The 26,979-nt window shown below is 25.2% G+C and overlaps 1 protein-coding gene and 1 pseudogene across 1 annotated transcript in view; both read right to left on the reverse strand.

The window, feature by feature from the left end:
• The window catches only part of LOC112593260, a 2,417-nt pseudogene extending 1,059 nt beyond the window's left edge, over nt 1-1,358 (reverse strand).
• A 5,469-nt stretch (nt 1,359-6,827) lies between these two features.
• The window catches only part of LOC112593301 (neuropeptide F receptor-like), a 57,654-nt gene continuing 37,502 nt past the window's right edge, over nt 6,828-26,979 (reverse strand). Inside the window, exons 2-5 of the mRNA XM_025337681.1 lie at nt 15,030-15,211; nt 11,606-12,013; nt 9,427-9,679; nt 6,828-7,745 (exon numbers count right to left, since the gene is read on the reverse strand). Of these exons, the coding sequence (XP_025193466.1) occupies nt 7,384-7,745; nt 9,427-9,679; nt 11,606-12,013; nt 15,030-15,182 (1,176 nt within the window). The 5' untranslated portion in view covers nt 15,183-15,211 and the 3' untranslated portion in view covers nt 6,828-7,383. The remainder of the gene's footprint in view (nt 7,746-9,426; nt 9,680-11,605; nt 12,014-15,029; nt 15,212-26,979) is intronic.

Raw genomic sequence — 26,979 nt, forward strand, 5'->3', positions numbered from 1 at the left:
CATTTTTTTGATATTTTAAAGACATTTTAGTGCATTAAGTTCACAGCCCTAATTATTAGTGTACTTCGTTTTACATCCCTATAAGACCCTAAACCTAGTTATAGTACTACTTTTTTTTTTATTTTAGGTACTGTGTGTAAAGCTAGGTGGTCAAATATAAGAGACCAATATAGAAAAGTCTTAAATAAAAAAAAGACTTCAAGTGGTCAAGCAACCAAAAAAATACTTAAATATAAATATGAAGACCAACTTAGTTTTTTAAAACATTATTTTCAAGAAAGACCAACTACTACAAACATTGAAAGTAATTCCGAAGAAGAGGATGATTATGAAGTACCAGAATACGTTGGACTTAATAATATAAGCATTAACTCTGAAAACCAAATTTCAAACGATACTGCAGATAATACAATGCAGCATTCTACACCAATAGAACCACAACGGTGTATTCAACGTGGATTTCCTCGAATTAGCTCAGGCGGTATAAAAAAAAAAAAGGACCAAGAAACAGCCTCATCGACGTTGATGAGGTATATTTTAGAAAATAAAGAACGTGAAAAAGATGTTAAAGAAAAGGACCATATTGATGCATTTTTAATGGGAATAGCGGCCACGATGAGATCGTTTGATCCATACCATATTAATCTAGCTAAAACTAAGATTTTTACTGCTGTACAAGATATTGAAATGCAACAAATAATAAATAACCAAAGTCAACATTCATACATTCCGCCATCACAAAATAATAATATCTGGACTTCAGCACACGTCCCTGAACCTGAAGTACATCAAAGTTATCCGCGTTTCATACAACAAAATATAACTGATGTTACTCCACGCGAGAGCAACGATGAGCAACCACACTACTTAAATATGGGTTAGTTTTAAATTTTAATCTGATTATAGTAATTATGCTTAAAAATGTAAGTTTTATATATTTATGAATTGTTTTATTTATTTTATTTACATATATTACTACCATTATGATAACAATTGTTTATTAATTTTTACAAATTTAAAAATGTTCAAGGTTATTCTTTTTATTTTTAATATTAAATATTATTATTATTATTTTAAAAATGTATTATCAGTCTTAAGATAGAAAGATATTTTTCAATATGGGTTCAATTTTTATTATTTATTATGTTTGATTGTAACGTATTTTTTGTTTTTATCAATACAAATTTTGATATTTTCTTTTAAATTTTATTAGGTATATATTAAAGTACAGTAAAATAATACTCAAATCGTTCACTGAATATTAATTTCTTACCTTAAACAAACAGCTAAACGATGCTTAGGTGGTATACATTTCCTGAAATTTGTATCTTGTTTTTGAATGTATTTTTCGATTTTTTTAAATAAGACATCGAAGCAGTACATGGACATTCTAAAATATTCATGGAATTTAGTTTCATCGTCTACAAGCTCCTTGTACAAAGTTTGGAACTCTCCTTCGTCATCTCGTTTCTTCCAAGCAGAGTGAACCCAGTACCTACGAGGCTCTTGAGCTACTTGCTCATCCTCATCAAGCAGTAATGCCATCATAGAAAGTTCTTTTACAGAAAAATCCATTTTGCTAATAATTAAATTAAAATTATTTTATCAATTTGTGTATTATTAGTTATTACGTGATTTAATTATTTATACTTACTTTAAAGTTTAAATATTGGTAAAATGTATAGTCAATTATTTGAATAACTATAATTTACAAATATGTAAAAAAACTAAATAGTATGATTTTTAATTTATAAATTATGCAAATAATATTATTACACTAAAATATAATATATGACCACGTGGTTACAAATCTTGATCACAACTGACGACAAAGTTATAGGTACACCCGGACGGATTCCTGAATAATGTGAATGCTAACACCCGGGTTACCCGGACGTGCTGAAAAATAATACAACCTGGCCCGGACCCGGCCCGGAGCAGTGAGAATAGACCTTAATATTGATCCTAGAAAACGATTAAACTTGAAATGGTAGTTCAACCTTCCAATCATAAATGACCTAAACGATTAAAATTTAATAATCATATACATGCATATAATATATTAAATATACCCGCATAGCCGCATGTCAAGAAGTTCTATCAATGAAAATTATAATAATTGTCAATTTTATGCGGCTATAATATGATCACATAAATATTTGCAGGCATATAATAATATTACTCGGCTGGATAAACTATATGACGTATTATTATTTATTATATATTATATTATGTAATAAACACAATATTTGTTTATTTTTTTTTTTGAATAACATTCGAGCTTATTATAGTATAATTTATAGACGGATAAATAAAATCGATATTGTAAAAAACTGGTTTTGTGCAAAAATTTGTTTTTATTTTTTCCTCCATCATTTTTCATCCATTTCGTTTTGACTATATTTAAATGCTTTGAGAATTGTCAACTTTGACTTCCTAAAGGTAACAAATAGATTCGATTTGTTACCAGAGATATTTCTCAGACATAAAAATAGTACCATTTCTATAAAACGTATACACATACACAAAAAAAGTACACGCATCATGTAATAAAATCAATACAATATATTCATCACTTCGCTTCGAAGAATCTAAAATGTAGTATAATAATATTATACTATTATCATTATTTAATATTATATTGGTTTCGTTACAATAGCAAGCAACTGAATATGTACAACAATGATTTTTATTTATATTACTTTTTGTAATAAATATACACACTATTCAAATGTATCGCGTCATACTATCATAAGTTGTAACATTTGTATTGTAAAATTATTATCGCGACCAGTCGTGCACATCGCTGTCATAAATAACTAAATAAATATATATTTATATATTTGTTTTTATTAAAAATAGATAAATAATTTAAAATCTATAAAATTAATAAAATTAAAATTGGCGAATACTAGGTATATAATAATTATAAAATATAAGAAACAAACAAAAATTGGATTTATGTGATATGAAAGGGGTTACCCCGGCGGCCATCAAATCTTATTTAATTATTATATTTTATTGAAATTTCAGATTTCGCACGGAACAATAAAACAGTTATCATCCTTCGATACCGATTATAATATATTTAGCTATATTGAGTATATTATAAGATTATAACATTAAAAGTATTTGTGTTTTCATTCAGTACAGTTTTATGCGCATTAAAAAATAAAATTATTTTTATTTAATAATTTATTCAAATATTGAGAAATTATTTAATGTATTTTGATTGAAAGATATTGTTTAAAATGCATAATAAAATACTAGGTATTGAAATTTGCAGAATCGAAAATAAGATATAAGAGAATTTAATTGTTTGTCATTTATTATTTCCCAGAAATATTAGATAAATCGTTGAACTTTATTTCATACACAATAATGTTACTTTATTATATAATAATTTACAAGCTGTATATGCACGTGATTAAAAACAAAATAATACGATACTATGTATATGATATCATTATAACATAAATATCCATTAAAAAAGAATAACAATAGATAACCTACATATAAAAACGTTTAGTCACCATTCATTTTTAATATGAGAATTATCCCCAAGTTGTTATAAGTGTCAATAAAAATACTCCCACACTGCATGTAAAATAAAATTGCACAATTGATTTATTATTTTAAAATGTATGGGCGTAATTATGATCCGTCTATATATAATATTAATATATATAATAATACATCGAATAACCATAAATCATTAGACCAATGATATCATAAAAATATTTTAAACAATAAAAGTAGGTACATAAATCATATAATATGTTATGAATACCTGAGGTTCGTTAAACACTGCAGATCTATATCTATACAGGTGCGTTTGCAGTAGGTACAATTGTATTTTGAACACGGTAAGTAAAGAACAAACTTCTTGGGCCCTATAGGTTTTAAGAATGTAAATACACCTTTTGAATTCAACTAAATGATTACGAATTTATTGTATACTAGATTTTTTCGTAACAATATATTTTAGTTACTTTAATTTTGCTTTTTGGTATAACATTGTAATGCGTCCCGGGAGATATTGACCGGTCAGCGTCATTTTAATGGTACGCATTAAGCTATAAAAACAAACTTTTTAAGAGAGAGAGAGAGAGAGAGAGAGAGAATAGGGGTTATCCGTTTTATTTTTTTAGTTATGGAAAATTTATTTGAATAGTATTTTTGAGAGTAAATTGCGTACGAGTCCAAATAACGACGCGTTCGCTACGGTTTTATTTTGATTTTAATATTGTACTAAATAATACCCAGAACACCTTGGAAGTTTTGTTTTCATATCTTTTGTAATTTCCGAGTAATACCACTAAGCGTGATTAGTTTTGGATTCACAGAATCGCTAATCGGTACATGAATTGGGTTAAACAGGGCAACATTTCTTCATACCGTGGTTAGTAGTTGTGACTTGTGATGTTATGATGGATTAATGGTATGACAATATAGTTTATTTTGCACGGTAGGACGTTCGTTGAATTTCAGTTGATCGCAATCGACGACAAAGGTAGATTCCGCTTAATTTGAGAAAAATTAAATCGCACGATTAAAGAAACAGGAGATCCGGACTCCCTCTTTATTAAATAGTTTTTCATAACTTACAGTATATGATCACAACATGACGCCGGCCTGCAGTCACTTACCCCCGGAACACATTGTATAATGTAAATAAGACAGAAAGATATATAATGACACTGTTACATCAATAAAATATTATTACTATACAATATATTTTACGTATAAGAATAACTAATTGATTTGCACTTGTTAGATGGTTTTAGTCAAAATTTACGAAAGAAAAACTCACTATAGACTAAACATTATTTTACGAATTATTTTGCAAGAAAAAACAAATGCAATCGATACTCTTTACAGATATATTTATAACTTTTGATTGATTTATTCTTGAAAATATTAATACTTTTAGATGTCTTATGAAGACGATGTATTTGCTAAATAAAAAATTATTTCCAATAACGTCATTTTCACATTTAATTCCTTTATTTGAGGCATTCGCTTGATTACACTATATACATATAGTATACCGATAATACTTATTAAAAAATGCGCTGTAGTTTGTTAATATAAATATGCTTGTATTGTGATTATTTTCAGTAAAGTTTAAATAATATCACTATAACTTTTTTATAGTTTGCAAGCAATTATTGTTTAAAATTTATTGGATTTATTTTATTCTCTAATAATTGATTAAAAATTACAATCATGTACGAATAGTGCAATCAATAAAAGTTGTGTCTGAGTTTACGTAGTTAAGAAGTCCATTTACATTAATTTTCACAAGTAAATTTAACAACAAATTAAAAAATACAGTATTTAATTATGCCTGATAAAATGATTTTTATGAGAAATATAATTTTTCGTGTGTAGTAGGTAAATGTAGCAAAGAATTAATTCCTATTTAAAATATTTATTTACATAATATTATGTATGGTGTCCACGTAAATCTAAACCTGAGTGTAATGTATAATTTATTGAGTTTTTTCACAATTTTATATAAGAGGTAGTGAAAGATATACTCATCAAAGACTTTTCCTCGCGTATATTAGTAATTGTGTCTCGTGTGATATATTTTATAAATTACCAGGCTAAAGTACAAAGTAATGAATTTATAAATATTATATAATGTACATTTCAACAAAATTGAGTGTAGATGCTGTGAAGAGTAACACTGTACAACAGTATTCTCATTTCGTACTTTAACGAACATAATTTGTAACAACCACTTTGTATATAATATTTAATTATTTATAGATTGTATTTATATATATATATATATATATATATATAAACATTTTTGTATAAATCTGAGAAATATGTTTAAAATTTGTATCTTTATAGTACCAATATACTTTAAGTTTTAGGTATATTGATATTTGTAGAAAAAAAAACATTTATTGTTCAATTTATTATTCTTTATTGAAAATTAATCTTTGATATAAACATATATAATTTTTAAACCATAATACTTAAGAATTAATATCGATCCAAAAAATATTCAGTTTATTGATAATTTAATTACTAAATTTTATAGTGACAAATTTTAACGACATTTTATTTAATCTGTCGCGGTTTTTTTTACCAATTATTATAATTATTTAATGATCATTTTGTAATGTAATATTTTATAATATAATTAGAAATATCAGACCTGACCATTTTGTGTTTGAACATTATTTTGTATTATTGAGCAGTATTGAGTAATTTTTATCAATGAAATCGGTGATTATCGCCGATTCAGCTAATATTATAACGATTTCTTTCAGATGTATGATAATTTTTTTTTCTTATGAAATAAAGATAAAGGTGTACATTATAGATCCATATCCCTATGAAATGAATACTAAATAGTCATTCTTAAGTACCTAATAAATATAGTATGATTTTCTAATTTTAATGTCTTATGTATACGTACCATATTTAACTATCGGTAAAAATAAAAAAAAAAGTAAATATAATAATATATAATATCATTATATAATTGTTATTATATTTTTTAATAATATATCGTACAATTGAATAATTTATGATAAAAGACATGTTAAATTATGACAATATTATGTTGAAAATTGAACGAAAAAAATAAAAAAAGAAACACTTATGACATGGGTCATGGCAGTACAAATATATTTGATTATAATATACGAAGTGTGATAGAAAGAATTGACACTATATCTAGCTGACAACTATGTAATAAGTAATAACTGTTGGTCTAATAAATTACAATTAGTTATTTTAATGTTATTAGTGTTATTACATAGTTGGTTAATATTCTATTTATAAGTTATTTCTGTTAAATTTTGAATGTACCCATACTGTATGGATAATTCAATTATAAATCATGATATTTTCATTGTCTAGTTTATATTAATGAATAACGGGCCTTAACCTTTCATGAGTCATTCAACCCTATTAGACATAAAATATAGTCATGAATCCACAAATAAAAACAATTTTTTATTTTAATTATTATTTAATGATAATTAAAAAAAAAAAGTATTATAAAATGCTATATTTTAATTTTATTGATAACAATAAATACCATAACCGCAGGTAAACCCAAGTCGTCGAATTAGTTTACATTATTAAAAAAATGTAAATATCTTAAAAAATATTCAGAGTCACTCCGTAAAAGCTCGAATAAATATCTACGGCAATGGATCAACGGTTAAGAGAACCTTTGAGTTATATTATATAAGATCGTAATGGTAAAAATGATGTAACTTTTCGTGTTGGAAATATATATCGAGTCTCAATAACGCGATAAAGGATGGGATGACATTCGAAAAATAAAATGAATACAAATCCTGGAAACGTTGTCTCTTCGGCGGAATGGCCGTGGTCATCCATAGTCCCTGCCTAAAGTACAGTGACTCCTCTTGAAAACGTCTCCTGACTTCCAGGCATGTAATTCGAAGTGTTGTATGTGATCAAAGGTCGGGTTCTATTTCTAATGGTTGTTGTGGCTGTTGCCATGGATCGGTTTCCGGGTCGCCGTCTCAAGATTTTTGCGTAGAATAGTTGATACAGCTCGTTGCGGATATTGGAATTCATCCAGCCGTAAATTATAGGGTTTGAGATAGCTGAGGTCATGGCGGTCAGATGGCAAACCGCCAATGTCACGTAAAGCTGTTTGGTTGTTAACGGCTTGGTCATTAAATCAGCGGCCAACGAAAACACGGCCAGCGGAAGCCAGCTCACAGTGAAGACGACAGCCACTCCTAAAACATCGAATTTTTCAACCCTTGTATTAAATAAAACATGAAAAATTTTTCATTAACACATTCGTTGCCGGTGTCATCATGTACTTGACATACATTACATTCACTGGTGACCGCTGTCAATCCATATAGTTGACATTAAGACCTATACATTTGCATTATTATGTTATTTCGAGTTCGGCTTTTATCAGGTGTAATTTATTAATACATTAAAAGATTAGTTAACCCGTGTAGAATTGAATGTTATTTAAAAAATATTTTTTCTCGATTTTATCGCTTTGATTTAACTAAACATTTACACATTTTATCATGGAAATCAAGTGCATTTGAATAATTATGTGTATTAATAAAAGGCAATGTTTGTTTGCACGTGCGCGTGTGTATAAGCAATACATAATAGCTAAGTCTATCGTATTTATGATTTTGAAATTTGGTACTTAGGTACCGCATGGTTATCCTATACCCGATAATAGACATCTTGAAATCAAATTTTTAAATTTTGAATTTTAATGATTGGATCACACAGACATTTGTCATTTATTATTTTTGTTTGTACGGTGTTACCATTAGTTTTAGAATATATTTTATTTTCCTTTATTATTACATAAACAATCTGTACCTCACGGGTACAATAAGAGTATTAGTTAAGTTACGATATAATAATACATGAATAAGGTTGATAAAAGCAGTCACCCTGCAATGATGACACTTTTAATTGAAGTTATACCTACATTATTAGAATATAAAATAGTTTTATGATAGGATATAATTTTAACTTGCGTTTTATACTTGGTTAAAACCACTTAAATGACTTGTGACAAACATTTGTAGTTAACATTTAACGGAGTTTAAAATAAGGTACTTCCCTCTAGAATAAATTGTCCCAAAAGTAGTGACAAACAAAAAGTAAAAAGTGAGTCAGTCAGCGATTGTAAACTGTGCTCGGGTGAAATTTTAAAAATCAATAGCTATATTTTTGCAAAATTATTTTTAATGTATACTTAATTTAATTAAGTATTCATTACAATCATATAATATGAATAATTAAAATTAAAATTAAAATTAAATTAAGAATTAAAAAAAAATAAATATGATTTTAAAACGTAAAATAGGTTAAGTTAAAATATTACAAATAATAATATATTATTGCTACATATTCATTAATTGGAGTTTGACCACTAATATTTTTATTAATTAAATTTTGTAAATTTTCGCGTTTTTTTTTTTTTTTTAGAATGCAATAGTTATTCGATAACGTGTTGGTATTTCTAGACGAAAATAAGATTTCTGTGATATAATTGAAAAAGTGCACAATTATAGAGACTTTAATAATTAAAAATATTTTTATATTTTACAAACGGGGCATAGTTTAAATTGTCGGGCGCAGTTTACATCATACTTTTTTGACATAGATAAAATTTCGGGCGCAGTCTACAAAAAAAAAAAGTCATTTGGGCGCAGTTTACGTGTTACCGAGTCAGTTGTACATTTTTAACACATTATCGGCATGTTCTTAAATGTAACTATATTATACGCGGACAGGGTTGAAAAACGTCTATTATTCTAGAGATGATTTTAAACTGTTTACGAACAATAGAATTTATGATTTAAATAATATTAGTCAATAAATATTGAACAGTCTGCTCACAGATAATTAATTTAATTTTGTCATTAATCATACCTATAAGAAGTAGAGTGGTCCGTTTGTTTCTTTGAAGTTCTCGCTGTGCACGCCTCGAGTCTTTTTGAGAAGCAGTGTGTGCGTGTAAATATGCTGCAATACGAATATGAACCACCAAAAGAACAGTGGCGGGAAGTACTGCTTGAATGAGTACTACTGCTATATTATACGCCACTTTGATGTCGGTCGAAGGCCATTTTTCCCGACAAGATTCGTACAACACTACGTGTTGAAATTTTAATGGTTCGACTACCTGAAAACAAAAAAAATATTTAAGAATTTCAAGATCGCTGTTTCCGCCAATATAATATATTGATATTTGATATTATATAATAATCGAGAATAATATAAGTAGGTCACGGACAGGGGAGGCACAGCTGATAACACACACTCCGTTATATTTGTATATTTATTTTAGGTATTGCATAGGTGCTAACCGCCACTATTTTGTCATATTTATTTTTCGTATTGACACGAATCGCCACAGTTTTTATTATACTGTATAGGTGCTAATCTCCACTATTTTTTGTATATTGCATGTGCGCGAACCAATACTTGTTTTGTATTATATAATATCTATTATTATTATATATTGTTGCTCTAAGGACTTTGCAAAAGTAGCGCTGGCCAGTCTGCGTTTCAAAAATTGCGAGTTTTTATTATTATTTGTATTTATTAATTATTACATATCTCATTATATATATAATACATATATATATATATATTATATATATGTACGTGTACTATATTGAGCCAAAAAGGAGCCGTAATTATTTATATTTTATTATTTTAATATTGAGTAACTCTTTTTTCTATTCGCGTTACCTATTTGTCACTAGTTTTAAGTTTACACACACATACCTACACACTGATACGCAAAACACATGTTATTTAACTAGCATTACCTAGCTCGACAGTATTTGCCCGACGATCTTAATTGCTGCTGTTCGAGCTATTAAAACATTGCACACCCAGCTATTCCACAAAATTTTTATGTTTTAGGTGCTATATAGTACACAAAGTTTTGGTGTCCGGGCATGTGTATTATTATTTATTATTATTCGCTCCCGGCCCGTACAAGAGTGTTATAATAGAGATTTATATGAAGAAAAAAAAAAGGTATACTTAAAAATTTTAATTATATTCATGCCAAAGATATAATTGATTTTTTTAACTATAGGACGTGTGAGTGTTGGTTTTACGTTTATATAATATTTACTACCAAAAAATATATGATATTATCTTAATACTTGTTATTTGCAAATTATAACGTTTCACGTAAATTAATGGTGTCAAATCGATAATAATATTAATTATGGTGACGTTAAGTTTCAAATTTCAATCTATGTATAGATTGCACAGGGACGCCCGGTGGTGCATATGTGCACTACCTGAGAAAATATTTTTTAATAATTTAGACTTTTCAAATAAATAATTAAATATAAACATTTTTTCACAGTTAATTTATAATTTATAACCATGATTATGGCCAAAATAGTATGTAATAAATATCTATAATGAGAAACTGTTGTACTTACTGATGTTAGACGTAATTATAATCACGAAAGACCGGAAATTAATGAGAAACTCGTTATAATATATTGCTGCATATTAATAAAATATTATTATAGTAAAATTTAGGGTTAATCAATAATCACCGACAAAGCCACAAGGGTATGGATATAAAGAATTTTTCGAACAGCAAACAAGAGAGAATGTCGTAAAGTTTGAATTGAGTTCAAGGCGGTAGGCATTAATTTTTAATCGTTGATAATGTGCACGCATCACGCGAATGAGAAAATAAATACCTTATAAGATCTAATAAATAAAATAAATGTTATCTCACCAGTACGGGCAGTACGATCGTTGATGTATAAAAATTTCGTATAATTTTAGGTTTTTTTTTGGATGGGGTGGGGGGGGGGGGGGGAAGAGGGAGATCAAGTGGTGTGGGAAACAAGCTGACACTAAACATATTTTGCACCTAGTGTGGATACTTTTCCGCGGGCGTCCTCGCGTAACCCGCGGGAGCATGTAGGTATGTAATGTTAGGCATAGACACATTTCTGTTGACCGATCATTTCGATCGATACCGGTTTATCACTCGGCCAAACGTCTCCGCCGTCTCGTTTACACGCAGTATAGCATTATTTCCGTAAAACGTTAAACTAGCTTTCACCTGGTAATAAGCAACAGGCGACGTGGTCAGGACGGCCAACAACCATACGGTGGCTATGGACACGTACACCGTGCGCCGTTCGTTTTGCGCGGACCCGCGGACGATCACCCAGTATCGGTCTATGGCGATCACCGTGATCGTGCCCACCGACACCATGATGTTGGTGCCCTGCAACAGCGGCACGAGCTTGCACAGCACCGTGCCCATGGACCACTGGTGTCGCAATATCGACGTCAGCGTGAACGGCATGCACACCAGACACAGAGTCATGTCGGAAACGGCCAAGTTGACGATGTATAGGTTTCGGGAGGTGTGCATCTGAGCGCGTCTGGCCACCACGTAGATCACGGTCAGGTTAGCCGACAGCCCGATGACCATCAAGCCCAAGTAAACTATTATCAGCAAAATCTGTAAAAAACAAAAAAATAAAAATAAAAAACAGAAAACAGAAAAAAAAAAAAACCTCGCAGCGCACACTCGCCGCGCCGTTTCATCATCACACACACTAACGCTATTGTTATTTCGGAGCAACGTTTTATAGATGGTTTTTAGAGTCATTCCGGCTTATGAACTTAACGTACGTTTCCATTATATTTTATGCCCACGAGACGGTAAAATAATATGAATACACGAATAAATGATATGTTTTGTTTCGTTTCATAAAACTTTTGCACAATCTACTTGAACGAATTTGACAGGCGATGAAAACGTTACACTATAATATTATAAAGGATGATCTTCCATACGCGGCGGTGTATACAGGACGATTCGTCAAACATGCTAACACCTATTTTTTTTCTTTTAATAATAATTTATTCGAACAACGATTTTTAAAATTCTCAGCATACTTAAGGCCCACGTTTTCAAATATTTGAATCTTTTATTCAATTTAAGAAGACGTATCTTGGCGATGATACATTGATATAAAACATGTATTAACATTTTATAATTTGTCGAAATTGTCAAGTATAATAAACACAAGATTAAATACCTCTGGCACAAAAATCTACAAACTCAGAAACCATTTATTCAAATTTGAAATAAATTGTCTTATTAAAAGTTTTCAGTCAAAGGGAGTATTCTTATTTTAAAAAAAAACAAGTTTGTATCATCACAGGATTATCTTTGAATGGTATAACAAATGTATGTATATTTTAAGTGTACTTAAAAATTCTAATAATCAAAATTTTAGTAAAAAATGAATGGTCACCTTCTTAGCGTGCTTGGTGAATTGCCCTGTATACCAGCTGTATTATAATAATGGTCAGTGTACCAACCGTGATTATTGTATTTTAAGGTTTAATATACCAATAACACTATATATGTGTACAGTCAATATACCAATCGTAATACTTGCTTTTTTTTAATATTAAGTTTCATACTTATTTATATCATTATAAAATAATGATTTATAAACTGATTTTTTTTTTTTTTTTTTTTTTTAACATGCGAGCGTACAAAAGAAAACAAATGATTAAACTATTTATTTTGTATTTATATCATGAAGTAACTAAATTGCTTTTGAATATAATACATATTAAATGACTGTTATTTAGCGCAACTATTGGTCTACCAAAACCCTGACAATGACAGAGCGCTATTGGTCTATCAACATCAACCCAATTCCAAGCGAAATATTAGTAAACTCCCTACATATTAATTATACAGACATGGATAGCATATTTTTAATTCAATGTGATTTATAACTGAAAAACTTGCATAGTCGTGATATATCAGATGGTATACAAGATGGTACCTTTAGGTTTTATAAAATTATTATGAAAATTCCGATGAAGCGATGAAGTAATAAGGATCTGTGTTCACATTCGATCACTACCTATTTATATTAAATAGGTATAAGTGTATAATTATATTCCACTAATGTCATTCATGATGTATAACACAAAGTTAATTATAAATATATAAATAATATTTAATATTTGGGTTTAAAATATTTAATGCCCATCAATCTAAATTTAATTTTTCTGTAACTACCTATCATCTGTGACGTGCAGTGTATAAAATAATTCAAATTAAGTAATACCTAATAAAAGCTTTTGGTAGAAAAGTAACCAAACTATTTTTCTAAAAATTTAGATATACATTATAAAGCAGTTGATTGGATTTAAAATCATTTTTCTCATATACAAGTACACAACTGGAAATTCAATTATTCATTTTAATTAATATAAATGTATATATTATTATAGTATCTATACATATTTACATCATTAGTCATTACATTAAATATGTTATTGTTTACTGTAAACTATATATATTAAAATAAATTAAAGTTATTTGTAAGATAACACCTTTATATTCAGTAAGGTTATGTTAAATATTCATGATGGAAAATTAATTAGAAAATTATACTATTACCATTCTTGCTATTTTGAAATTCAGATTTGTTAGTAGCCATGACTAATGTTATTTATAGTATTATCCATTACCTATTTTTAAATTAAAAAATTAATACTGTTTGCCTAAACTCTATAATTTATACTATAAGTTTACAATATTTTATCATAAAGATTTTTAAGTTAGATGCAACAAAATAAGTTTTTATCATTGTCATATTTCTTTTTTTTCTAATAATTATAACAATTGATTTATACATCATCAAAGTTATTATTATTATTTTTATTGGTAATCAGTTTTGTGTTTTTTTTTTTTAACTTTATAATATGAATTGAAACGTTAATATTAATATATTATTTACTCGTACTTCGAGAATATAATAAATGTGAATAATTAAAACAGCAAAAAAAATAAAATAAATGTAAATAATAAGCCCAACTAAAACTCATTTCAAAATTGTAAATAAAATTAACAACTGATATAATAAATTATAACTCACTAAGTTTTGCAAATGTATATCAATTTTTATAAATAATGAAATAAAAAAGCTATTAAATAATTTTCCCCAAACAGTTTCCAAACCTTAAACAAGACTAAGTATTATGGATGCTTCAGAATTATATTAAAGAAAAATAAAAACTTATAAAAAGTTTTTTTTTTAATTTGAATTAAATTGAATTACATTTTGAAATAAATATCGTTATTTATCATAAATTGTTCAGAGTTTTATTGCATTTTTAGCAATGGTTGTATTTTTAATTATTTAGGGTATTATTTAAAAGTCAGCTAACATGTATTTTGTTACAAATCAAATTCTAAACTTAAATTAAATTGTACAAACTTCAATTTAAGTAAAATTCTTAAGATAAAAATTTAAATTAAACAATAAAATACATTTAAAATTAAATAAAAAATAATATAAGTTTTAAACTAGGTATTTAAAATATTTAAATGCAGTAAAAGCACTGTTAGTGCTAATTAAAACTTAAACTATTTGGGAATTAGCGATAAACATGCGATAAATTAATATTATTCACATTAAAATTTGTTAAAACGGTGTATTTACCTCAGTATTTTTATCCAAATTTCGGGAATCGCGTCTATGTTCCAGCAAAATAGAATATACTTCTTCCAAACTGAAATTAAATGTTGAGTTCATTTCTGTATCATTACAGGTTTCCATAAATGTACTCATTGTTTCATCCAGAGAGCAAACCATTGAGTCATTGTTTGATGAAGGTTTTAATCCTGTAAATTAATAAACCAAATATATAATGATATTATTATTTTATCTTCTTCTTACTTTGTATATTGAATACACTTGAGTGAAAGATCTTAATTAATTGTACATTAGTCCATACATTTAAACACAAAATGAAAAATAAAATAAAATAATTTTATTTTTATTTTTTAAAACTAAATACTAGTTATATGATACTATAAATTAAATGACTTGGAAAAAGTATAAATATATATGTAACTCATAATAGCGTATGTACACTATTGTATGTATATACAGTAATTTTGTATTCCATTATTGTTAGACTTTTGAAGTTGTTCATGTAATTGGACTGGTCCAACTATTCGTTCACCATATCCATGATAAATCATATTTTAAAGTTGGTTCTAGATTTTAGATATAATATTATAGTTAATATTTACACGGGTATTTTTGCTTTAATATTAGGCAATTTATAATTTATGCTAAAGGTTATATAAAAAATATAAATAATAGTAATTGATAGGCTATAATATTAATCTGTGAGACATAGTTTTTATTTTGTGAATGTTATTCTATTTTAGAATATTTTATATCCACAATTATATAATATTATTTTGAAGAATCGTCAGCAATTCTAATTTTAAGATGAATCACAAATATTTAACTACAATAATATATATATTAAATTTGTTTCATATTTTTAATGTTAAATATTAATTATTGTTATTATTATTATCATTTTTATTGAATAATGAATAACATAAAAATAATTTTTATAATATATCCAAAAATAATATTTCAACTTAGAGATGAATTTTATTAACTAAAATTAAAGGTTTAAAATAATTATAATAATAGTAATAATCTTATTATATTAAGATGTAATAAACGTCAAATCAGATAATTTTTTAACAACTCATTTAATATTAGTGTTAACTGTTAGTATGATTGATTATACTCGATATAAAATATAAATAAATATCACTTTCAGTTTTGAGATTATATTATTATAAACTTGTATTTATATTTATTACCTAAACCTTGACATTTTTAATCTTTTTTGAGCAAGAATTATTTTTAAAGGTAAAAATGAACTTTTTTTAAAATTGTTATTTGGAGTATATAGTATATACTACGAGATGCATACGTATGGTACATACATATTTTGTTGTTTCTATCTTAACTCATAAATTTTTTTTTAAAATTACAGCAAATTTATGAAAAATATTAAAGTATTGAGAAAATATGTCTGATTGGAATTACTTACTGATAATTATAAAATATAATAAATAATATTTAGAAAGTTATATCATAAACAAAAATAAATATAATACGGCTGTAGCCCATAAGCGCGAAATATGACTCAAACGCAACCCAAAAGCGCAAAAATAAATATCCCATAAGTAAAAAAAAAAAAATTATTTTTTTAACAATCCATAAGAGAGTTTAAATTTTACAAAAAACAAGTGTATTTTATAAGTTAGATATAAGTTTATACTGTATACATTGTATAGTTACATTAAATGATTATCAACCTTCACCGTAATTCGTTATGATAAAATAGGATACGATAATACTAAATTTCAACTGAACTCGATCACTGTTGATGTATTTTTGAATTATAAAATTATTATATATTTAATTAAAATAAATAATTTAATTTAATAATTAATAATTTTGAAATGAAACTTATAGTGTAACGGGTACAATATTTATTTTTGCGCTTTTGGGTTTCACCGATATAATATATTTTTTTGAGAATGTTAAATCAACGACTATCTACTATTGAAAGGTGAAGTTTCAATAAATAGTGATCGACTAAATTTTATTAGTTAGCAGATTAAATTATATATCAATAAATATCACAATATTTTAAATATATTTTTTTAGCATATATTTAATTAAGTTAGCATATATACAAAACTAACATCAGGTAGATGCACTTTTTTTTTTATTTAGAAAAAATATAACATTTACAATCTGTGCAAAATAGCACAATACGCAAATTTGCAAAACAACATAAACAAAAACATCAATAAAACGTGATAAGGGAAGCCATCCAGTGATAGGACCCTTTTTTTAATTATATTAATTAAACCTCTAACGAGGAAATCATAGATTCTTTTTTTTTATTAATTTATATTTATTATCAATGTAAATTAAATTTTCCTTGTTATAAGCAAAGTTGTGCAGTGTTAGAAGCACGAACAAAACGACGATAACATAATATTCATTTAAAATCAAACTTAACAATATTATATATCAGATAAACATATTATTATAATCCAGATCTCTTAAAGCTGTACTATGCCCATTTTTCAGTAATTTCTGCACGCATTTTTTAATTTAAAACTTATTGTAAAACCACATGTTAAAACTTTGTGGTCACTCCATCCACATTAATTGAGATTTTAAGACAAATCTTTTAATATACAGAGGTATATAGAATAACATTATATATTTACATTTAACTATGATAATAACAAACTATCATAAAATACATTAATAATTTACATGAAAATAGATCAAACTCAAATTATATTATGTGAACAGTGATCTGCAAGGATATTACGTGGTTAAAAAATTACTGTAGAGAAATTTTGAAATAATATTTTAAGTAACCTGTAATAAATCATTAAACACGATGGATTAAGATTAAAATGTGCTCCTTGAGTTTCAAGTTGCACTATTGATTGATTTTAAATCGAGTGTGGTTGGTTACTTTAAATATATTATTTTTTTAGAAAAGTAATTGTACAGAGAAAAAGGGTAAAAAATCCGCTTAACCAAATTAAATTTTTTATCTTTAACCAATGTTATGATATTATTTAATGAAATATAGTTGCTATTAAGTGTAAAATATACTTATATATAAACACTATCCTAGATAGAACAGATCAAAACAAGCGTCTTTTCGCATTATTTGTATATTAATTTTGGTATTTTTTTCTTAATTTTATATTTTATGAAATTAAGCTTGAAAAGCATAACTGAACTAACTTAAAATTATGATTTGATTAAATTTTCTTTTTAAATATTCATACAATTTGTTTATATGGTGAGGTTAGGTTAGCGTTTATTATTATCAAAGTTTCAAGTAAAATTATATTAATAATGTTTTATCATTTGTGGTATTCATAGAAGTAAAACTTAGAAGTTTAAAATTATTAATATTTATATCGAAACACACCAAAAAGATGAATAAATAACAGTATAAAAATATTTATTTTCCTTAATAATAAAACTTAAGAATAAATTATTATCGACCAAAAACTATTCTTAAATACAGTTAATTATGGTAATAAGTTATGGCCATTTATTAATTTTTAATTGTCTAATATTTGTAGTTTTTTCTCAATAATTTTTGTAAAACAATGTAACTTTAATATTCAAATACTTAAAATAGAATACGATACCTCTGTAAAACTTTTGGAATCTAAATACAATTTTTTTTTAGTTGTATATCCAATTTATATATCTTGTAATAATACTCAGAGTATAAATAATTACGATTTTATATCTAAAAGAATTTGTTTTTAAGTTTTTTAAATTAATTTTACCTTTGAAATAAGTAAATCAAGTAAAATAATTAATAATTTTTCGTGCTATTTAGCTATACGCACACCACTAATCTTAAATCTAGCATAGTAGCATCTATAAAAGTCAATTTTAAATATTATTTATATATATTAGCCAAAATCGTAGTACGAGTAGCTTCAGTTTAGATTAAAAAAAAAAAAACATATAAATACGTTATGCAAATTTATATATAACTACGACTTGTGAACAAGTTTTTAGCGTTGGTCACAATAAAATAAATAATAAATACGGTGTGTACTTATACATATTTTTTCCACCGCTGTAACAGAAACTTGAAAATACATAAATACTTAGTTGAAACAATTTTGTAACTCAACTTTGTTAGTTTCTTAGCTCAAATACAGTTTAAGGTAAGACCCTAATTCCTATTATTATTCCCTTACTGCTCCGTGTTTTTAGAAAACACTAGGCAGTTGAATATTTTTTACAGGAAGTTGCCTTTTTATACAGTATATTATATACGATGCGTACCTATACTGATGACGGTGAAACGATCAATTGTGAAACTTTTCCTGACGCTTCTCACTTTCCTTTTCTACCAGTCTATAACTTGCCTCACCTATGCTCCCAATGATAAACTATTTACTTGGATTTTTTGTTTTGTGCTTGTGTTTGTATATGCATGCATAATATTGTGTATAAGCTATAAACCGATAAACGTGAATCTAACAGGGTATAACGGCCTGGGTACTTATCATCAATGTGCGATGTTTGTTTTTCGATAGTAACGGAGCATTGTGTTTCCAAACATGTCAAAAATGTGCCATCGGTTTCAATTGATTGGATGGGCGCGAGTGAGAAAGAAAAACGAAACAGATAAAGTTTAAAAAAAGTCATTATATGCGACTAAAAAATAATAATCATAGACAACATATAGAATAAATTATTATAATGTATAAAGGATTTTAAAATGTTCAAAAACACGTTTGATTACCAAATAATAATTATATTGAATTATGAACGATAAGTATATATAATATCTATTACTTAATATGAACTTTTTGCTGTTTTTAATGAATTAAACATATTTTTTTAATTGCTTCAATTGAAATGGTATGTGTTTAGATTACCTGCAATAGTTTCGATATTTGTTGTTGGAATAGTTAAAAGAGTATTTATTTAAATACAAATATTATAAAATAGGAATAAAATCGTTGACATGCATTAATTGCTTCCAAACCATTTTTTAACTATAATATGTATACAATAATTTATGGCCATTGGCTTGGGATTTGTTTCATTAATCATTTTACTTTTGAAATATCATATCATATAAATAGTATATCAATTATATTCAAATCAAAGAGTTCGATATATTGTTGAGTTGTATACATAAAACCTGTAGGAATTTCATGTGTAAAACTACTAATAGCTTATCATAAAAGAGTAATTTATGATTTTTTTATCGTAGGATAACTGATAAGATTTTTAGATAATAACTAATTCATTTCGGATTCACAAACTTTATCTTCTATATTATATTTGATATATTTTATTAATAAGTGCAGTAAACCGATAGCTTTGTGGTATATGCTCTAAAAATAGTACATAATAAGTTGAACCTTTCGTGTTTTGTACGATCGATTATTAATTATTGTAAGAATTTTTACTTATTTCAGTAGAAAACAGAAGTAAAATAGCAAAGGTGATACAAGGGGTTGTTGAGTAGATGGTATGACCATTCTTAATATAATTTTGGTAACTGGAATTTCTAGTTAGAATTTTACAGTAATTGTCATACAGGCAATACTCGTATAAATCTCTAACTATATTAATTTAGTTTTCGTTGTGTTTATAACTTTAAAAAATATTAACGATATATAAATATATTGGATAATATATTTTAATTGTTCTTTAGTTTAGCAAAAATAAAATACGTTATTGTAAAATCAAACTATTTAGTATTATTATAATTGAAAAAATTAATTTATGTTATTGAATAGTTACTTATGTATTTGGCTATTTGTATTTAAAACGAAAATGTGTTTAATAATAGGTCATAAAATCATAACTATGTAAATAGAAATTAAAATCTTGATATCGTCTATTAAACTGTTAAGGTATTAATTTTGTATATTATTAAAATAGTTTGATACGTAAATACATATGAAAAGATAAATTAGGTGTTTTATTATGATTTATTATTGTAATGATGTTTACTTTCTAATTTTAGTGTTAGAAAAAAAATAAAAATGTAGAGTTATAAAATGTAATAAAATAAATACGTAAATTTTATAGAGTATAGAAACTTTAAATAAATTATTGATATCTTACACATGGTAGTAGCCTATGGTAGTTATTATTAATATTATCTAATTTTAAATTTATAACTAGGGAAAAAATTATTTCTTTGAAGAATTCTCTAAAATGATCATCGATGAATATTTTGGAATTAAATTTAGAGGCTAAATAATTGTCGATATCGTTTTATTGATAAACTTAATAATAAAGAAAATATATATGTAATATCAATTTATCATAATAAATAAGCACAAAACTTAAGAAATCTTTATTTTACAATGATGATTTTTCATTTTTTTAGTAATCATTTAGGATAGTTAAATAGTTACAAGAGTTTCATTTAAAGTATCTGATCGAAAATTCACGATTATTAATTGAGTTGAAATTATAACGAACATTTTGGACTGTAATTATTTTGCTTTATAGGATATACTATACTTGATATACTAAGATCGCGTGTAAATTCATTCTTTATTGTGACTGTGAAAATATTTCATTAAATAAGTACATACTGGCTATCGTATATCATTAACCAATGATACGTGACTGAATAGTTCAATTGTAAATTGCAGAACTTATAGAACTTATAAATATATCTAGGTTAATTTAACCTAAGTCGAAAAACCTTTTACTAAAGCTTCAGATAAAATGTTAAAATATCTTAAAAATTGCTCTATGTGATATTATTTTGGAATAAATTCCTAACATTTTCAACTGTTTTTAATTTAATAAAAATATCTTGTTGTACATTACCAGTGCACAATAATCTAAATAAATTAAGTGATAAAGACTTTTTTTTTATTTGAATTAAAATAATATGAACAGAACAAAAAATGTAATACAAAAGTCATAATAGATAGGTACGCAATGATTACATGGTTTAGGGAGCAAATTACTTATTAGTAATAAGTATCTACTTTATTCTTAATTTATATTAGTGAATCACAATTATATGAGAACTCCAGAATTTACATTGATATATTGAGCTATTCAGTATGCAAAATAATATTTGTTGTTGTCTTAAATCAACATATTTTATTTGATGTTTAAATTGTGTTGGAGATAATAGTAATTTGTTCCATTAAAACAATTATATCAACAATTTATCAAAATATGACGTAAACAATCAAATTTGAATGTAAGTTTTCAACATTTGTAAAAAATAAAATATGGCGCTTCATACTTTCGTGAAATATATGTATCCTAAAGTTATCTGTTATTTTTGAGCGCATTGTATTGCTGATCATCCTTACTCCCAAGTACCCCCACAACGGTTATATAATAATTAGTTAGTCACTGTATTTTAGTACCTTTATAATCCGACAAGTTATGTTGATAAATTAATGCATTATATTCGGTCAAAAAATTGATCCATCATTTTTCTTTTGTTTTATAATTTTTGTTAGTGAATGATAGCTATTTGACTGAGGTCTAAGTTTATTTTTTTATTTTTGACCTTTTCAACCTCAGTAGCATTTACTTCAATATCAAATATGGTTGCTGGTAATAATAATTCTCTTAATTTATTAATTATTAAGAAGACCATGTTTACATGGAAAACGATAACGAACATACATACGTAGTGTGTATATACAATTTCATTCAATTATTTCTTAGTGGGAGTTATCAAACGCATATACTGTTAAATATGGACGATTCTAAATTCCACCAATTCATAGGTAGTCGATTTTTGGGTTGAATTTAAAACATGTAAATTCCTTCGGTACGTATTATTGACCTGAAAACATGTTAAATCCACCGATGGTAAAATAAGTAACTAGTAATAATTATAGTGATCATTATTAAATATTATATATATATTTTTTTAAATTTGTTTAAAAAATGATATATGGATCTAAATTTTAAATATATTACCTATGTATTAATAAGAAAGTAAAGTGCAATAAAGGTGAAAATGATAAAAGTTATTAAAATAATGGTTTTAATGTGTAGTTTTAAATGATATTAATACTTCAAGTTTTATAATATAGTATAGATTTTGTTCTTTTTACATCATTGAAATAACTTTTGACGAATGTCAGATTCAAAAAATGCATACAGCGAAATATTAAATAATTAAAATATAAAAAATAAAATAATAAAAGTTATTAAGTCCATCTCGATTAACCATTGTATATAGTTGAAAAAAAAACAATATACTTTTGAATTAACTATTTGCTCACAGTGATGTACAAAATGACGTTAATATACTTTTTTATTTTGAAAAAAATGTATGCTGTCAAAAACAATATTAGTTGACACGAATGTAAGTGGGTGTGACATCCATGTCACTGTCCATAGAATTTTAAATGAATTACATTCACACCAGTAGTTTTTATATAAAAAACTAAAATGAGTGTTTATTATTAGAAGGTAGTTTGAGTAACAAAGACCTATATGTATTAATTTAAAATTTTAATAATGGTTTTACACTGATAAATGTAAAAATCTTAAACATTTATTTTAATTTAGCTCCATCGTGTGTACATTTAAAATGATTAATAGAGTTAAATTATTATAGTAATATATTTCTATTTTTTCAATGTAAATATTTGATTAAAATATATTTTGCGTAGGATAATGTAAATATCTCGATAATTTGCTTTTATTGATAATTTTTCTGAGCTGCATTATTTTTTAAGTAAACTATTGGATATGTCTTATCGCCTTCAAAAATTGAAATTTATATCAATGTAAAGCAATTTATTACTTCTGGTTCAAATTAAATATTATTTCATACATTATAAATCACACTAAACTTAATGATTAATAATTAATATATTATATTAAAACTAAAATTAAATTATGTAATTTAACAATTATTTAAATAGAAGTAAAATTTATCACAAGAAAAATTAGATTAAAAGAGTAATTTATTATATTATGTGTTTACATGTAAACTGTGAGTGTATTGATTATTGATAGTCAATTAACCAAATTTGTTTTAATTATTATACTGTTTGTATTGAATTAATTCTATACAAGTTTAAATTAAAAACATAACCGGTAAACTTCGTTTTAGCAATATTTACTTAAATTATTAATTAAATTGAGAATTATACACACATAATATGATTTATTCATAAAATAATAAATTATAGATATTATTTGGAAAATTAAAATAATAGATAATTTAGTTTTAGAAATTTTACCTATCCAATTTAATTTTTCGTTTCAAATTTATTCAATATGTTTCTACACATATTTTACGAAAAATTTGAGTTTTAAAAAGGTATGCAAACGACGTGTAATTTAATTTACTGTTTAACAGCTTATAACGTTGTAAAGATACATATAGCTTATAAGTATCTTAATATTTATAGTTTGTTTCTAGAATTTTCTAAAAGTATACATAAAAAAATAATTGTATAATCGTGGTAATTTATACGAATTGTGCAATAATAATGAATATGACAACATATGCAATATATTATCTTAAAATAAGTAATAATTTTTTTTAAGAAAAATTAAAGAATAATTCTTATATTTATGGGACATATCTTTATTAATTTAATAATAAGTACGTTTAGCAAAATAATGTTTTATCAAAAATATTGTTTAATTATATTTAACAGTATTAATTTTTTTACATTTTAATAAAATTATTAAGTCTAAATATGGAATTGAACAATTATATTATTTTTAAATCATTTTTTTACAATAATTTACAGTACAATTTTATGAATATTTTCAGGAAGAATTGTTGAAGTTACTTGTTTAAAAATATTAGTCGATACTGAGTAAAACGTTTGTTAGTTTGCCAACTCAATGAGATATTTTTTAACATTATTATTTTTTATCAGTCTTAAAAAATTGTTACAATATTTTTATATGATATGGTTCTATTACTTTTATTGTCAGTCTGAGATGATAAATGTATATTGGTTTTACTATGTGCGTTATATTTGTGTTTTTAAGAATCTTATCATAGTAGAACACTAGAACTTATACAATTATAAATATTGAGGTTGGTTTCTGGTTAAAAATTAGATAAATTTTGTAATCAAGCTTGTTAAAAAGTAAACATTTTTTAATAGTTTTAAACATAGTATAGAAAAACGTGAATTTTTATTTAATACACATAGTTTTTATACAAGTTTTTACTTGATAAATTTATTTTTATTTTTTGTAAATCATATTTATTTAACCAAACGTATAATAATTAATTTTTTAGATAAAAGAGTTTTTAAAATATCTTGCCTATTTTTGAATTCTTTTCAATTTATGTCGATACAATTTTTGTTTCAAAATCAATAAGCTTAAAAATGTAATAAAATGTTTCCCATAAGTTTTTCTTACAAAAATTAATGTATTATATTATAAGCAAATTGAAATCTCTTTAAAAAAGTTAGTTCAATCTATCGTATAATTAATAAAAACAGAAATTTATTGTCTTTTAGAAATATATAAATAATTAATAAAATATATTTAGAAATAAAAACTCACATAGTCTCTGCTCAAAATAGTTTTTTACACCTAAGTAATTTTGAATTATAATTGAATTTAAATTTAACGTGTTCATTACAGTGACTCTTCAATGACGATGCACAATTTAAATTTATTATGCATATAGCAGAGTAGACTTTTGAACTGTAAAAATTATTAAATGAATGATTTTAAAGTTCAATAATTTGTAAATACGCTGGTTAATTAATTTTTGTTTATTATTATTGATTTGAATTTTTTTTTTTTTTTTTAATCGTATCAAGTAAATAAAGCAAAAAGAGTGACTATTCGTCAATATTTTTTTTAGCTTTATACAAAAATAAAAATGTATTTTTAAATTATAAAAACCATATTATTTATAATATATTTTTTAATCATAGTTTAAAAGGTTTATATTACACAATTTTAGGATTAATCAGTTTTCATTATACAATAAATTTTTACTTAGAAATTCAATATGCTACTGTCAAAATTGTACACGTTTTAAATATACTACAAAACGATTACTTTGTTACATCACCCTAATCCAGTAACATAATGCATTGTTGGTTGTTGCTCAGTGATGAAATCTATTTAAACAAATTATATTTTCATCCAAAGGTATAACTTATGGTTTCAACGACCATGGTTTATTTTTACTAAAATAAACTTTAGAAATTGTACTAAATATATTGTCAAATTAATTTATTTAACATATTAATTCGTAAAAATTTGAATTTAAATAAATATTATTTGTGAAATTTTATTAAAAAAACCTCTTGTGTTAAAATATAGTACGAATATCAACCAACACTATAGTTGTTTAGTTTATTTTTATGATAAATTATGACTGCACCTTAGAAAACATAATATCATTGGATGTCAACGAAAAAGTTATTCTATATACTTTTGTAAGGTTACACGCATAATACTTATTGCCATAATATTATAATTTTAACCAAATTAATATTTAGTTTAATAATAATAATATAATTTTGATTCAATAAAATTTTAAAATTATACATTAGTTTTTAAACAAAATTGCATTTAATATAAAAATGGCACATAAATATATTATATTGCTAAGATCTATTTGAATACTATTTCATCTTTACTTGAGTACAGTAATGGTAATGCTTACTGCAGTAAGTAATTAAATTATTGAATAAATCATTACTTGTCATTTAAATCCATTTTTCAAGCAGATGTTAATTAGTAAAAAAGTAATTTGTTTGGAAAACTTCAGAAACAATTTAGTATCACAGAGCCGACAGATAATTTGCAATGGAGTTATTTTGCTCAGATTTTAAATCTCCATAATCATTTGTAGGGGTAGATTAATTCTTCAATTGGCATTTTAAACAAAATTCATGAATTTACTAAACCTCTCAGATTTTGATTTTCTATTTTATCCACCTTAAAACAGGTGTGTCAAATAGAATTCCTCAGTATAAAGCGATTACTTAAAAACATTGAACGTTTAAAATTACAAAATTATGATTTATATAAATTAGTTTCATGCATTTGG

Source organism: Melanaphis sacchari, unplaced genomic scaffold (genome assembly GCF_002803265.2).
Source record: "Melanaphis sacchari strain LSU unplaced genomic scaffold, SCAv2.0 Contig1_pilon_pilon, whole genome shotgun sequence".
Classification (NCBI taxonomy): Eukaryota; Metazoa; Arthropoda; class Insecta; order Hemiptera; family Aphididae; genus Melanaphis; species Melanaphis sacchari.